Source organism: Bufo gargarizans, chromosome 1, assembly GCF_014858855.1.
Source record: "Bufo gargarizans isolate SCDJY-AF-19 chromosome 1, ASM1485885v1, whole genome shotgun sequence".
Lineage (NCBI taxonomy): Eukaryota > Metazoa > Chordata > Amphibia > Anura > Bufonidae > Bufo > Bufo gargarizans.
Genome location: NC_058080.1, coordinates 558,855,672 through 558,870,745, shown reverse-complemented (window position 1 = coordinate 558,870,745; position 15,074 = coordinate 558,855,672). Strand labels below are relative to the sequence as shown.

The following is a 15,074-nucleotide window of genomic DNA, read 5'->3' as shown; positions in this document are numbered from 1 at the left end:
AGGCCTTAATCAAAATTTGGTGGAAGCATGTATATCAGTCCCCTTAATCAGTATTGTGTGGAAGCAGGTATATAGCAGCCCTTAATCAATATTTTGTGGAACAGGTATATCAAACCTCTTAATCAGTGTTTTGTGGAAGCAGGTATATCAAACCCCTTATTCAGTATTTTGTGGAAGCAGGTATATCGCAGGCCTCATTCAATATTTGGTGGAAGCAGGTATATCAATCACCTTAATCTGTATTTTGTGGAAGCAGTTATATCGCAGCCCTCAATCAATATTTGATGGAAACAGGTATATAAAACCCCTTATTCGGTATTTTATGGAAACGGGTATATCGTAGAACTCAATCAATATTTGGTGGAAACAGGTATATCGAACCCCTTAATCAGTATTTTGTGGAAGCAGGTATATCGGAGCACTCAATCAATATTTGGTAGAAGCAGGTATATTGAACCCCTTAATCAGTATTTTGTGGAAGCAGGTATATCGCAGCCCTCAATCAATATTTGGTAGAAGCAGGTATATCGAACCCCTTAATCAGTATTTTGTGGAAACAGGTATATCAAACCCCTTAATTAGTTATTTTTTAGAAGCAGGTATATCGCAGGCCTCAATCAATATTTGGTGAAAGCAGGTATATAGCTCTCCTAATCAGTATTTTGTGAAAGAAGGTATATCACAGCCCTCAATCAATATTTGGTGGAAAGAGGTATATAAAACCCCATAATCAGTATTTTGTGAAGCAGGTATATCGTAGGCCTCAATCAATATTTGGTAAAAACAGGTGAATCGAACCCTTAATCAGTATTTTGTGGAATTAGGTATATTGCAGGCCTCAATTAATATTTGGTGGAAGCATGTATATCAATCCCCTTAATCAGTATTTTATGGCAGCAGGTATATCGCAGGCCTTAATCAAAATTTGGTGGAAGCATGTATATCAGTCTCCTTAATCAGTATTGTTTGGAAGCAGGTATATAGCAGCCCTTAATCAATATTCTGTGGAACAGATATATCAAACCTCTTAATCAGTGGTCTGTGGAAGCAGGTGTATTATAGACCTCAGTCAAAATTTGTGGAAGCAGGTATATCAATCACCCTAATCTGCATTTTTTGGAAGCAGTTATATCGTAGCCCTCAATCAATATTTGGTGGAAACAGGTATATAAAACCCCTTATTCAGTATTTTATGGAAACATGAATATCGTAGACTCTATTTAATATTTGGTGGAAACAGGTATATCAAACCCCTTAATCAATATTTTGTGGAAGCAGGTATATCGCAGCCCTCAATCACTATTTTGAGGAAGCAGTTATATTAATCCTTTTAATCAGTGTTTTGTGGAAGCAGGTGTTTCACAGACTGTGAGGAATATGGATTAATATTTACTGTCAGCCATGTCCTCACACCCCCATTTGCTGACAGATAGCGGAGGTAGTGAACTCCACAGGAGGGCCCTGCTTCAAAGCCCTCAGCCCTGAGTGTCATTTGATGCACCTCTTGGCATGTTCAGTGTACATGCAAAATAAGTTTCCATCCCCCCCAGCCATCTGAGTGTCAGTTGGCAAGGAAGAAAGCCCCAGGGGGTCCAGGCTTCAAGGAGAAGGTCACACCTCAGTCCACCAGTTTGGAGCCAAGCTGAATCCTGCAGGAAAACCCCCAGCATGGGGTATCCGCCCTTGCCCAGGATCAATGAGACCTCCCAGACATGTTGTCACCTACCTTTCATAAGGAATTATGAATCGCCTGGCCATCGCAAGCGCAAACCGGATACATATTTGTGTCCCAGTGGACACGAGGTACGTGCCCATGGTCTTTGTTTAATGGGGCAAGGTCAGGGGAGGAAATATCCATATCTCCCCATAGAAACCACATAACAGTACCAGGTTTGGACTCTACTTGTAGCCGGAACCCAGGCGGGTCAATTGGTCCCAGAACCATCTCCCTGTGACCCTCTGGTCTGGAGCTATGAACCCTAAAGGGTTTTGTGGGTCATTTGCTGCCAGCCCAGAAGAGGGGGAGTGGACCCCTCCCTGAGGCCGGGTGGGGAGGGGCTGGCTACAGGTTAAAAGTCTGGTGCCAGTAAGTAGGCGCTTCTTTCTCTGAAGAAGGGTCACATCTTACAAATGTGTTTAGAGTGACCCAGGAAATAGCTGAGATCATGGCCCTTCATGTGGACTCCAGCAAAGAACATCTAACAACCAAAAGGAACTTCCATCATACCTGGTAACTGACTTTTACACTGCTTAACCCTTATGTAACCATATAACCTGGATCTGTAACCTCAGACCACTGTATATATTGTCTGTGTATATTGTGTTAAATCTAGTGTGCCCCTATAATTTAATCTTGTGCTATCTTGTATCTCGATCACGAATCCCCACGTCCGTGTTTTGGCTTAGTTATAAGCTACCGCGGGTTGGTTTCTGACCCTATATAATCCCGTTAGCGGACCGGGCTGATATCAAACGAGAACTGGTGGCAGATACCCGGGCTGAGGAGGTGCTGTTTTCACTGCGGCAGTGAAAAGGCTCTCTCAGCTTGTTGCCTCTCTGTGCCCGTGTGGACAGGAGGTGTGTGTGTAAACTATACCAACCTGACCTTACGTGCTCCTCTGGAGGGCGTAACTTCAAGTTTTTGGTAAACATGTGACCGTACCACGGCTCGTGAGCTCAACGTAGTTGACATCAAGCGGGTACGAGGTGTGGTATTAATCACACAGTCAATATTTGGTGAAAACAGGTATATAAAACCCCTTGATTAGAGATGTCCCGAACTATTCGCCGGCAAACAGTTCCCGGCGAATATCGCATGTTCGCGTTCGCTGCGGCGGGCGAACATATGCGATGTTCGGTCCGCCTCCTATACGTCATCATTGAGCAAATTTTGACCCTGTACCTCAGTCAGCAGACACATTCCAGCCAATCAGCATACCCTCCCTCCCAGACCCTCCCACCGCCTATCTAAAAAGCAAGGACAGCATCCTTTGTGTCACAAAGTTGTAATCGCAATGCTATTAATACAGGTTATATTATTCGCATTGCGATTACAACTTAGAGCTGGGTTCCTAATGGTTATATTGATAAAATATAACGAAGATTGAGAATATAGTGCTATATTCGTTGTCAATTCTAGCAATACAACCATTAGGAACTCAGATCTAAGTTGTAATCGCAATGCGAATAATGCAGGTTATATTGATCGCATTGCGAATTCAAGCTAGCGAATGCAAGCTAAAGTTCCTAATGGTTGTATTGCTAGAATTGACGAATATAATGAATATAGCACTATATTCTCAATCTTCGTTATATTCTAGCAATGCAACCATTAGGAACCCAGCAGCTCTAAGTTGAATTCGCAATGCGATTAATATAACCTGCATTAATCGCATTGCGATTACAACTTTCTCAAATCTGACAGTACATTCTAGCATGGAGCCGTTCCCATGGTGATGGGGACGCTCCATGAGCACGGAAGTCGGCAGAAGCTCTAAGTTGAAATCGCGATGCGATTAATTCAAGTTCTATAAATAGCATTGCGATTTCAACAGAACTTCTGCTGACTTCCGTGCTCATGGAGCATCCCCATCACCATGGGAATGACTCCATGCTAGAATGTACTGTCAGATTTGAGAAAGTTGAAATCGCAATGCGATTAATGCAGGTTATATTAATCGCATTGCAATTTCAACTTACCACACTCTGCGTCAACTACGTTAATTTTATGTTTGCGACATCACTACCCATAATTAGTATTTTGAGGAAGCAGGTATATCAAACCTTTTAATCAGTATTTTGTAGAAGCAGGTGTATCACAAAATTTGGTGGAAACAGGTATATCGAACCCCTTGATCAGTATTTTATGGAAGCAGGTATATCGTAGCCCTCAATCTGTATTTTGAGTAAGCAATGCAAAAGAATATGGCGTCGGCGGAAATCGCCATATGTTCGCATGTTCTGCAAATCGCGAACGCGCAAAGTTCGCCTCAAAACGACCGCCGAGGACCGCCGGGCGAACCGCAAGGCCACCTCTATTGTTCAGCCTTTATTCAGCATATATAAGAACGCTACAGAAGTTTTCCAACATTTCTTACAGTGCGAGAGCTCCACACTGCGACTATATGCCAATTGTTAACAGTGATTTGAAACTAGGCAATACTGTTGTATATAAAATATTATCCAGATTTACAGGTTGTTTGTTCTTATTAAAGTATTGTATTGGATTTTATATAACAAGCTGGCTCTTTATTATATATTTGCATTTACTAGCTAAAGTGGTGTTGCAGGCCTAGCTATACTATAGAGCGCTCTAATATTTTGTATATTTGAGTATATTTATCAATCTGTTTAGCTAGCTTCTAAATCTAAATTGACATCAATAAAAATAAAAATAAAGCAAAATGGTAACAGGTATAGACAGAGCAGAGACAGAGGGCAAACAGTGTGAATTTAATTTAAACATTTCTTATTTTCTAGTTGCTGGTTGTCTCTGCAGAAAGGAGCAATATGGGCATTTGTGGCTCCTGCATTGTTCGTTATCGTGGTATGTATTATATATTTATATTGCTAAAATATACTGGATAACCTGATTTTTATTCTATGTCACAATTAGAGATAAGCAAAAATTCGATTTGGTTGCTTAGCCGAAATTCACAAAAAAAATTGATTTGTTACAAATTACTTCATCGTGAATCACATTCCATTGTAGCGGGCACAAAGATGGGAAATGGAGATCATGCATCCCTGTCATTGAACCCCTCAGATGCTGCGTTCAACACTGTTCGCTACATTTGACAGTAAATATTGACGCCTTTCAGGGGTTAATAAGGGGTAAAAAAAAAAAGATACAGATGTAACCAGCACCAAAATCAGCACGATAGCGCACCATCTTAGCAATGTAACTCAACACCACCTTTAAGCTTTTAGAAACTTTGCATTTAATTAAACTAAGTTAGTGAGATCAGCTAGTCTGATAACACATCAGATTTGTCTTTAATGCTAGCTACATCTGTACATACTCACCTCATCCTTTTGCTCGTGGAGAGGCCACCGCGGCCATCTTGATTGAAGAAACCGGGCAAATCTCGTGCACAGTGACGTGATGACATCATCACGCTGGCTGCACATGGTGACGTCATCACTGATTTGCCCAATTTACCGAAAAGATTTGATTTGATCCAAATTTATTAGTGGCAAATCAAGTTAAAAAACAGCTATTTTCTGGCTGCGGAGAGCTTGTATAGTGGTGTAGAACACAGTGCCTTTTAGTAACACGCATAGGGGGTTTGCTGTGGTAGTGAAAAAATACTGTGAGTCAGCATGACACGCAGAAGACAGCCGTCCATCTTAAAATCACTGAACACTTCACTTATTTGTGCAGTTGCAGGGCCAAAACTGACCAAACCACTCAAGTGTGAACACAGCCTTACAGGTCAATGTTAGCATCAAGAAGAAGCGCACTCCTTTTACACCATCGTCAGCTGATTCCACATAGATGTCTATAGAACCTGTTCTATTAAATGCTTATACAAGTAGAGCCCCCGACAGAGTAGAGAGGGTGTCAGCAGTAAGTTTGTGTTGACGTCACTGATTATTTTGCCCTTCCTCTGATCCGTCAGAACAATAACCCCCCAAAAAAGTATCCTGTCTTCACTCGGTCAACATTTGGTCAGTAATCCATCAGTATTGCTAAAAAAAAAAAGAAACAGGATTGGATCCAAAACAGAGATGACACCTGAATGGAATATTTCCATGTCTTCTATGTTTTGTACCCACTACTGCTTTTGGATACCAAATCATAAGCCGATTCTGATGGGACCATACAGGCCTTAGAGCTGCTACATAGACAGGATCCATTGTGCGTCTTATTTTTCTTTCCTTCTGACAGATCAGAAGAAGGGTCAAAGAAATGATGATGTCAGCCAGGCCGAAAGCCAAGATAGTGGACCAGTCATGGAGTGGGAAGGGTGGGAACAGCATGAGAAGTCCACAGAGTGGAGCTATAAAATAGTGGTGAGTAGTGATGAGTGGGAGGTGCCATATTCGATTTTGCGATATTTTGCAAATATTCGATTGAATATTTGTGTTATATTCGTCGAAATCGAATATTCATAATTATTCCAATTATCGCGAATAATATGCGATTTAATTAATCGCGTATTGCGATTTTTCTTTTGATAGTATAAGGCAACAGTTCCTATGACTAATTGACTATGGCTAGGCTAATATGTGTATTTTACGAAATTTCGTAATATTGCTCTAACTTCGTCTTTTAGAATATTACGAATATTCAAAAAGACGAAGTTAGAGCAATATTAAGAAATTTCATAAAATACACATATAGATTGTAATTTAGCTAATATAGTGCTATATAATCCTTTTTTTTTATCTTTCAATAAATCTTAATTGATTTTTTCATATATCAAAGTAAAACAATGGTCAAAGGAATCGTACACATATTACCCGCACATCGGGTCATATTGAATTAGTGTGTACATTATTCGTAGGAGCAAGATAGTAACAAGTACTCCAACATTGCATCCAAATGACAATTGATATAGCCTCAGTACATTCCAATGGCAATGTCTAATATAGTAAACATGGGAATTAACCAAAATGAAAAGAAAAGGAAACAAAAATGGCAGAGATTACAAAGAAGGCCAAAACCTTGGGGTGTACATCATAAGCGGCAATCCGTACAAGCATTCCAGTGTGTACTCGTCTAGCACCAATTCATAGTGTACTAGTGACTCTCAGTCAATCCTTGGATGGGTTGGTCCATTGCGCCCATTCCCTTTCAAATCTGCGAAGCGCAAAGCCTTTGTGTGCAATAATTTTTTCAAAAGACCTAGTGATGTCTACTGAGTTGATGATTTCCTGTACAGTCGGGATCGTTGTGCTCTTCCAATACCTAGTAATGGCCAACTTTGTGGCCAGGAACAAATGCATAGCTATGGTCCTAAATTTGTACGGAATCTCCGTAATGTTAATAAAAAGTAAGGCCAAAGCTGGGTCCCTGTCTAGCTTGCGGCCAGCTACTTTTACCACTAGTTGAAAAATACTAGACCATAAATTATTTAGTAAGGGACAGCTCCATAGTATGTGTATAAGAGTCCCCCTACTACCGCATCCCCTCCAGCACAGTGGCTCCACACCAGGATAAATACAGCTCAATCTCTGAGGAGTAAAATACCATCTAAGTAGGGTTTTTGCGTAAGCTTCAAGGTGGGATACACATTTCAATCGTTTATTTGCATAAGTAATAGCTGTGGACCACTGCGCTGGGGGGATAACGCGATCCAGGTCGTGCTCCCATGCGATGATGGGCGATGTTTTTAGAAAGGAGTTTTTGTTGCCCAGGTACGTATATAGAGGGCGTATTCCCTTCCATTTAGAATTTGGCAAGCTCGATTGATTCAGGAGCTCTACATGTGAATGGGTTACAAGCTGTGAGCTAGTGTCTAAAAGGTGGCGGATTCTCAAATATTTATAAAAGTCACTTTTATGAATATTGAAACGGCTTTGCAGATTTTCAAAGGAGTCAAGGACCTCCATTTGGAGTAAGTCAGCAACCGTTGCTACTCCTCCTTCTCTCCATCCCTCTAAAGAGAAATCAGGCATCAGGCATTGCAGCGCCTCCAGTGGTGTGACTTTCGCTATGGAAGCAATCATTCCACTACCTCCACTGTGGTATTTTTTCCAGACCTTCAAAGAGGTGGAGATTGTATACGGGAGGGGCTGTGACGATATATCCTTAAAAAGGGAAGCTAATAATACTGCCTTTAAGTTGTGGGTTGGAACAAGGGTCTGCTCGATATGTACCCAATGTTTAGGGTTGTCAGTTGTCCACCATTCCTTGAGTTGTTGAACTCTAGCCAGGTAGTAATCATAAATGTTTGGAAGGCTTAGGCCGCCCACTTTTTTAAATTTGGACATAATTGACTTAGCAATGCGTGGTGGACCCTTCTTCCAAATAAACTTGTTCAGTAGCTTGGTGACCGTGATAAAAAGGAGTTGGGGAGGTCTACTGGGAGAATTCTGAATAAATAGAGAAGCTTAGGGAGCACATGCTGTTGGAAAGCGGCTATTCTACCTAACCACGAAAGCTCAGTTTTCGCTATACTATCCAATTCTTTTTGAAGCTCTGTAAGGAAGTTGGGAAAGTTTGCATCATATAACTTTGGTATGGTGGGGGTAAGTTGAACCCCGAGGTATTGGACTCCTGTAGTTTGCCAATCCCAGGAGTAAGTTTGTTTTAGTTGGTTCAGGGTTTGGTGGGATATAAAAAGGGGGAGGGCTTGGGATTTGCTCTCATTCAGTTTGTAAAATGATAAAGCTCTGTAGGTGTGAATGATCTTTTTCACTTCCTGAAGGGACAGGGTTGGGTTAGTTATGGAGAGGATTATGTCATCCGCATATAAAGAGAGGGAGTGTTGCCTGTCACCTATCCGGATTCCTGATATATTCTCGTTTTGTCTGATGGCCTGCGCTAATGGCTCCAGGGATAGAATAAAAATAAGGGGGGAAAGGGGGCACCCCTGCCTTGTCCCATTTGAGAGATTAAAGGGGTCTGACAACACCCCATTAGTTAAAACACAGGCAGCAGGGCCTTTATATAATGCCTCTATAGCTCTGATGGTGGCGACCGGGAAACCCATCTTTTGGAGCACCAAGAAGGCAAACGACCAATTCACCCGGTCGAATGCCTTCTCGGCGTCCAGCGTGAGGAACACCGCAGGACTCCGCATTCTGTTGACTCTATCCAGGAGGTTCAACACTCTCCTGGAGTTGTCAGTGATTTGTCTCCCCATGAAAAAGCCCACCTGGTCAGGGGCAATCAGGGACGGGATAATCTCCGCTAATCTGTTTGCTAGTAATTTGGCATAGATTTTCAGGTCAGTATTGAGGAGGGAAATGGGACGGAAGTTTTGGGGGATAGTCGGTTCTTTCCCAGGTTTGGGCAAAGTAACGATAGTGGCTTCTAGCATCTCTCTAGGCATGTAGCCATCCAACATGGTCCTCGCTAAGGATGAGTGAAGATGCGGGCCTAGGGTCTCTGAAAAGAGCTTATAGTAGGAATTGGACAAGCCGTCTGGTCCAGGACTTTTATTGAGGGGTAGATGCTTGATAATCCGCATTACTTCCTCTAGTGTGATGGGCAAACAGATATTAGTTTTTTGCTCTTCGGACATGGAAGGCAATGAGAGGGAGTCGAGGAAAGTACTGATGTCATGATCAGAAGGTTGAACCACCTCCTTATTATCAGCTAGGTTGTATAATTGCGAATAGAATGACATGAACCTATTCGCTATCTCTTTTGGATCATATAATTTGTGGGTTTTGGAGGGATTCCAGAGAAAAGCGATCCGGGAGTTTTGGACCTTACGTTTGATTCTGTTGGCTAGTAGTTTCCCTGCTTTATTTGCTTGAGAGTAGTACAAGGCTTTTATTTTCCTCAAGGACAGTTCGTATTTATGCAGCATGTGCTCCCTTAGCTGAGCCCTGAGAGAGCATAGTTCTTCTGAATAACTAGGAGTAGGAGATGCTTTATTCCGAATCTCTAGTGCTCTGATTTTGTTTAATAGGTATGTAATGAGATGTATGTAATTTTCTTTTCAGCTCTGTGCCCTAGTTTTATAAAAATGCCCCTTATAATCCTTTTTTTTTCTCCAATTTTTTTTGCCTCTTCTGAACTTAAGTTTTGTAAAATATGTACGCTATTAAAAAAATTACTATAGCAGTATATTAGCTAAATTACAATCTATATGTGTATTTTACGAATATTCTTAATATTGCTCTAACTTCATCTTTTAGAATATTCGTAATATTGCTCTAACTTCGTCTTTTAGAATATTACGAATATTCTAAAAGACGAAGTTAGAGCACTATTAAGAATATACGTAAAAAGTTGAAATCGCAATTTGATTATTATAACTTGAATTAATCGGATTGCGATTTCACCTTAGCTAAGTTAGCACTGCTATATTCCATATTAGGCTAGAATTAACGAATATGGAATATAGCAGTGTTAAGTTGAAATCGCAATTCGATTATTATAACTTGAATTAATCAAATTGCGATTTCAACTTAATTCTCAAATCCGACAGTACATTCTAGTATATGGAGACGTTCCCATGGTGATGGGGATGCTCCATGAGCACGGAAGTCGGCTGAAGCGGCAACGGGCACTGACTGGAGCAGCCAGGAAGCCAGGAATCCAACGGACAGGTAAGAACAACTTTAGGGAAGTGGGAATATATAGAACAATATTCTAAATATTCGCGAAATCTCGAAGTTGCGATATTCTAGAAACAAATTCACAATTCGAATATTCACGCTCAACACTAGTGGTGAGGTGGAAGCAGCATGAGGAGACCACAGAGTGGCCCGACAACGAGAGATTGTGGAGGTGGCAACCCGGCCAAAAAGGCAAAAAAGTGGCCAAGTCATAAAGTGGGGAAGGTGGGAATAGCATGAGAAGTCTACAGAATGGCCAAGTGACATAGTGGTGAGGTGGCAGTAGCATGAGGAGACCACAGAGTAGTAATGTTGCAGCAGAAGCAGTAGACCACAGAGTGCTGATGCGGCAGCAGCATAAGCAGACCACAGAGTGGTGAAGTGGCAACAGCATGAGACCACAGAGTTGTGATTTGGCAGCAACATGAGACCACAGAATGGTGAATGTGGCCACTGCTGCACTAAACACCCGCTCTGATGCCACACTACTGGCCGGGCAGGACAGCTTTTCCAGGGAAAACTCTGCTAGTTGTGGCCACAAATCCAGTTTGGCTGCCCAGTAGTCCAGCAGATCTTCAATGTGGGGTGGCAGGGTGCTGTTCAAGTATGCCACCACCTGCTGGTTCAGGTCCTGCTCCAGGTCTAGCTGCTGCTGCTGGTGAGCACTTTCTTCACTAGGTGGGCTAAGAAAGCTGCTCATCATTGACTCAAGCTGCTGCTTATGGAGCTGGTACTGCTTCTACCCCCCCTACCCCGCCACAACAGCCATGGCAGTGGAAAAAGAGCATAGAGGGCCCACCCGGTCAGACCTGAGAGAGAATGGATGATGGTACAGATAGGCAGTGGCCAACTGACTACATAGGATGTCTCTATAGTAGTTCAGTTTACCCTCTCTCTCAGCGGGTGTAAAAAAGGCCCATTTTGGACTGGTAGTGAGGGTCCAACAAGGTGGAGAGCCAGAAGTCAATTCGGCTGTCACTACCCAAGCAAATGAGCATGCAATGTGCCATTTTTCAAGTGTCTCGGAGGGACTCCCTGCCTTCATCTCCTCTGCATACTGCCACAATGTGTCTGGGTCATATGCCTCGTCCTTCTCATCTCCCTGTTGCTCCTCTGGCTGCTCCTGCTCCTCCTCTCCTGTCACCTGTATAGAAAAACCACCCATTTTGATACACATTGGTTGTGCTCCAATGTCCTCCTCCTCCAATTCAGCACCCACAGTGCTAATGTGGCCATGAGATGTAGACGCCACATCTCCAGTCCCCTGTCCATCCAGATTTACCAGTATCTGTTCCAGGATATGAAGCAGTGGAATGACGTTGTTCATACCGTAATCCTAGCAACTGAAAAATAACGTGGCATCCTCAAAGCAAACGGCAGGTGTCATGCATGAGCTGCAGCTGGCTGACATTGAAGTTACACAGGGGAGTACTCCTGTCTGCTTGGATCATCAAGAAATCGTTTATGGCCTTTCCCTGTTCGTACAGTCGGTCCACCATATGGAGGATAGAATTCCAACAGGTGGAATCGTCGCATTTCAGCCTATGTTGGGGGACTCTGTTCTGCCGCTGCAGCTCAATGAGAGTATATTTGCAGTGTATGAGTGGCTGAAGTACATGCTAAGTTTCCTGGCCATTTTTATGATGTCTTGCAGATGAGTGTAAGACTTCAGGAAACGCTTGACAACCAGCTTGAACACGTGTGCCATACAGGGCGCATGGCTCAGCCCTCCTTGATGCAGCACTGACATCATGTTCTTCCTGTTGTCGGTCACTATGGTTCAGATTTTGAATTGTCACAGAGAAAGCCAGGATTAGATTTCTTGATCAAGGACACAGAGCAGTTCCTCCCTGTGGCTCAGTTCGCCCAGGCAAATGAAGTGTAGAACAGCGTGACACCGCCGTGCCCTGCACATGTGGTATGCTGGAGGAGCACTGTAATCTGTCCCTGCAGTGGAGGCTGAGTACACGGTGGTGGATGAGGCGGCAGAGGAGAACATTGTTGCAGGACCAACGGCATGATAACGTGGAGGTGGAAGCAGCGTCATTAGGCCAAGTTGCTGGTGTGGCTGGGCAGGAACCACATTCACCTAGTGGGCCATGTATTTTCCCTGACCATAGTTATAGCTCCACAAGTCGGCGCTGCCGTGCACTTTGGCAGACACCAACAAGCTCAAGGATTGGCCCACCTTCTGTTTTACATATTTGTGCAGGGCTGGTACTACCTTTTTGGCAAAGAAATGACTGCTTGGGACTCTATACCTCGCTTCGGCACAAGCCATCATTTCTCTGAAAGGTGCAGAGTCCACCACTTGGAATGGGAGAGACTGCAGTACCAGCAACTTGGCCAGGACCACGTTCAGCTTCTGCGTCATAGGATGACCACAAGCGTATTGCTGTCTCTTGGCAATCGCTTCGGTGATCGGCTGCTGATGAAATGAGTGACGAGTAGGAGGACGAAAAGCAGGAGCATTAGGACCAGAAGATGATGGAAAGGACAGACAGCTCCCTGTGGCTGTGGTGCTGGAGCCTTGACTGCCTAAAATCGGGTGCTTGCCACTGGTTAATGCAGCGGCATGCTGGACCACCACATCAAAGCTATAGATCTCCGAGGCCACTTTATGGTGACGCTGCATATGTTGACACAGGACCGTGGTGCCAACATTGGCACCCTGGTCACACTTCACCTTCTGCCCACAGATTCTAAAAATGGCCATGTTCACCTCCTCTGGCGGCTTAACAAAAAAAACTGCCACACCGCCGAGTAGGTGATTTTACCCCCAACACTCCACACTAACTGACTGCTATGGCGACTTCCCCTGTGAACCCCTGCATCACTACTTTCCGGGCAGGTAGACTCCTGCGAAGCGTGTGGTCTACCCCGGGCATGTTTGGCTCCTGACCTCCCACTGCTGCCACCCTGCTGACTCCCGGCCACGCTACAGACTTGCTGGTTCCACTACTGTCTAACACGCAAGCTGCCACCCTCCTCCCCGATGATGATAAAGCCCCTTCGTCACCTGGCTCCCAATTGCGATCGGCTATATTATCATTGAGTACTGTCTGCATGTCACTGATGTCCTCCTCAACGGTCTCTGAGCCAGGAGCCTGACCGCTCGTAGCACCAGCTCCCACTCCACTCTCCTCATCACTACTTGCCAGCCTACTGGAGGAAGTGTTGGATGTCTCCTCCAGATCTTGGCTGGGCAGTAGCTGCTGACTGTCCCCTAGCAGCTCTATAGTGGAGCTGAGCCCACAGCACATAATACTTGTCTGGATGAGGGAACAGCAAAGGACAGAGGCAGGTTAAGGACAAGTGAGGGCACAGGGCCTGCTCCCGGGCCATGCTAACTAAGGGTTGTGTCTGACGAACCCACTGACTCTTGTCTGGGGGTGTCTGATGTCACTTGGGATGAAGTGGATGACCGAGTCAACCATTCAAGTTGCTGGTCAAGACACGACCACTGGAGCTCAGGTCTCTCAAAGTGACCCTTGCTGCCACATCCCCTTACTCTGCTGTGACCTGTGCCTGCGCCAGAAACATTTAGGACTTTGCCCTCCCCTATGCAGGGCCTGTCACTTCTCTGTCTGAAATAGTGTTAGATCAAATAAATAAAAAGGAGATTAAAAAACCCACAAAAAGGCTGTAATGTTGTCACTTAACCGCATAATGTCTAATAAGCCTTTTTTTCCAGTAATACACCACAAAAAAGGCAGTAATTTTGTCACTTCACTGCACAAAGTCTAATTAGCCCTTTTTCCCCCACTAATACACCCGAAAAAAGCCTTTAGTACAGTTTAACTGCACCGCTGAATGGCTAATAACACTTTTTTTTCCCACTAATACACCCCAAAAAAGGCTGCAATTTTGTCACTTCACCACACAACGGCAATCAAGCCCTTTTTTCCCCCACTTATACACCACAAAAAAAACTTTAAAACATATAACTGCACCGCTGAACGGGAAATAAGCCCTTTTTTTCTCCACTAATATACCCCAAAAAAGGCTTTAGAACATATAACTGTACTACTGAACGGCTAATAACACTTTTTTCCCACTAATACACCCCAAAAAGGCTGTAATTTTGCCACTTCACTGCATAACGACTAACAAGCATTTTTTCCCCACTAATACACACGAAAAAAGACTTCAGAACATATAAATGCACCACTGAACGGCTAATAATACTTTTTATTCCACTAATACACCCCAAAAAAGGCTTTAGAACATATATGGCACACGGGTGACAGGTTTTAGAAGGTCTGAAAGATTATCTGCACATTAGTGATCTGACAGCCTCTTTTGGTTTTGGTTTCACTTTGTGTGTTGCTTGTATGTCCACACCTCTTGTTCAGGTGTGGATCATGTGACCTTTACCTCCACCTATTTAGTCTGACTTTACCCATCACTCCTTGCTCTGAATAGCTTCTTTTTTTTTTTTTTTTTCGAAGAGCTGGAGTGTGGTTATAGTTGAAGTCCTGTTCATCCATCATCCATTAGCCTCAGAAGTTAAGTGTTCCGCTTGTTGTATTTTGCATTCCCCCCCACCTTTGTTGTTTTCTAGGCCTCAACGAGACGCTGGTTCCTTCAGCAGGGAGGGAGCGGGTTGTCTCTGCCCTGTCATTACCATTAGGGCATCCGAGGGCCACCAGGTTTTCTAGGTTCCTGTGTATGGGCATCTCTACCATTGGGTGGTGCCCATATGGATAGGAGTTAGGGCCAGGAGGAGAGTTTTATAGGTATTGACCCTTTTCCTTCCCTAGCGGTGAGGCCTAGTGTCTTTTCCCTTCCTTCTTGTTGTCTTTTGGTGTTCTCCCCTACTACATCCGTGACAA

At 43.7% G+C, this 15,074-nt stretch overlaps 1 protein-coding gene across 2 annotated transcripts in view; it reads left to right on the top strand.

Moving 5' to 3' along the window:
- Positions 1–15,074, top strand: part of ADGRD1 (adhesion G protein-coupled receptor D1) — a 909,072-nt gene that overhangs the window by 673,745 nt on the left and 220,253 nt on the right. For both annotated transcript variants that reach the window (XM_044275622.1, XM_044275624.1), the window contains one exon: positions 4,480–4,546. In XM_044275622.1, the coding sequence (XP_044131557.1) occupies positions 4,480–4,546 (67 nt within the window). The remainder of the gene's footprint in view (positions 1–4,479; positions 4,547–15,074) is intronic.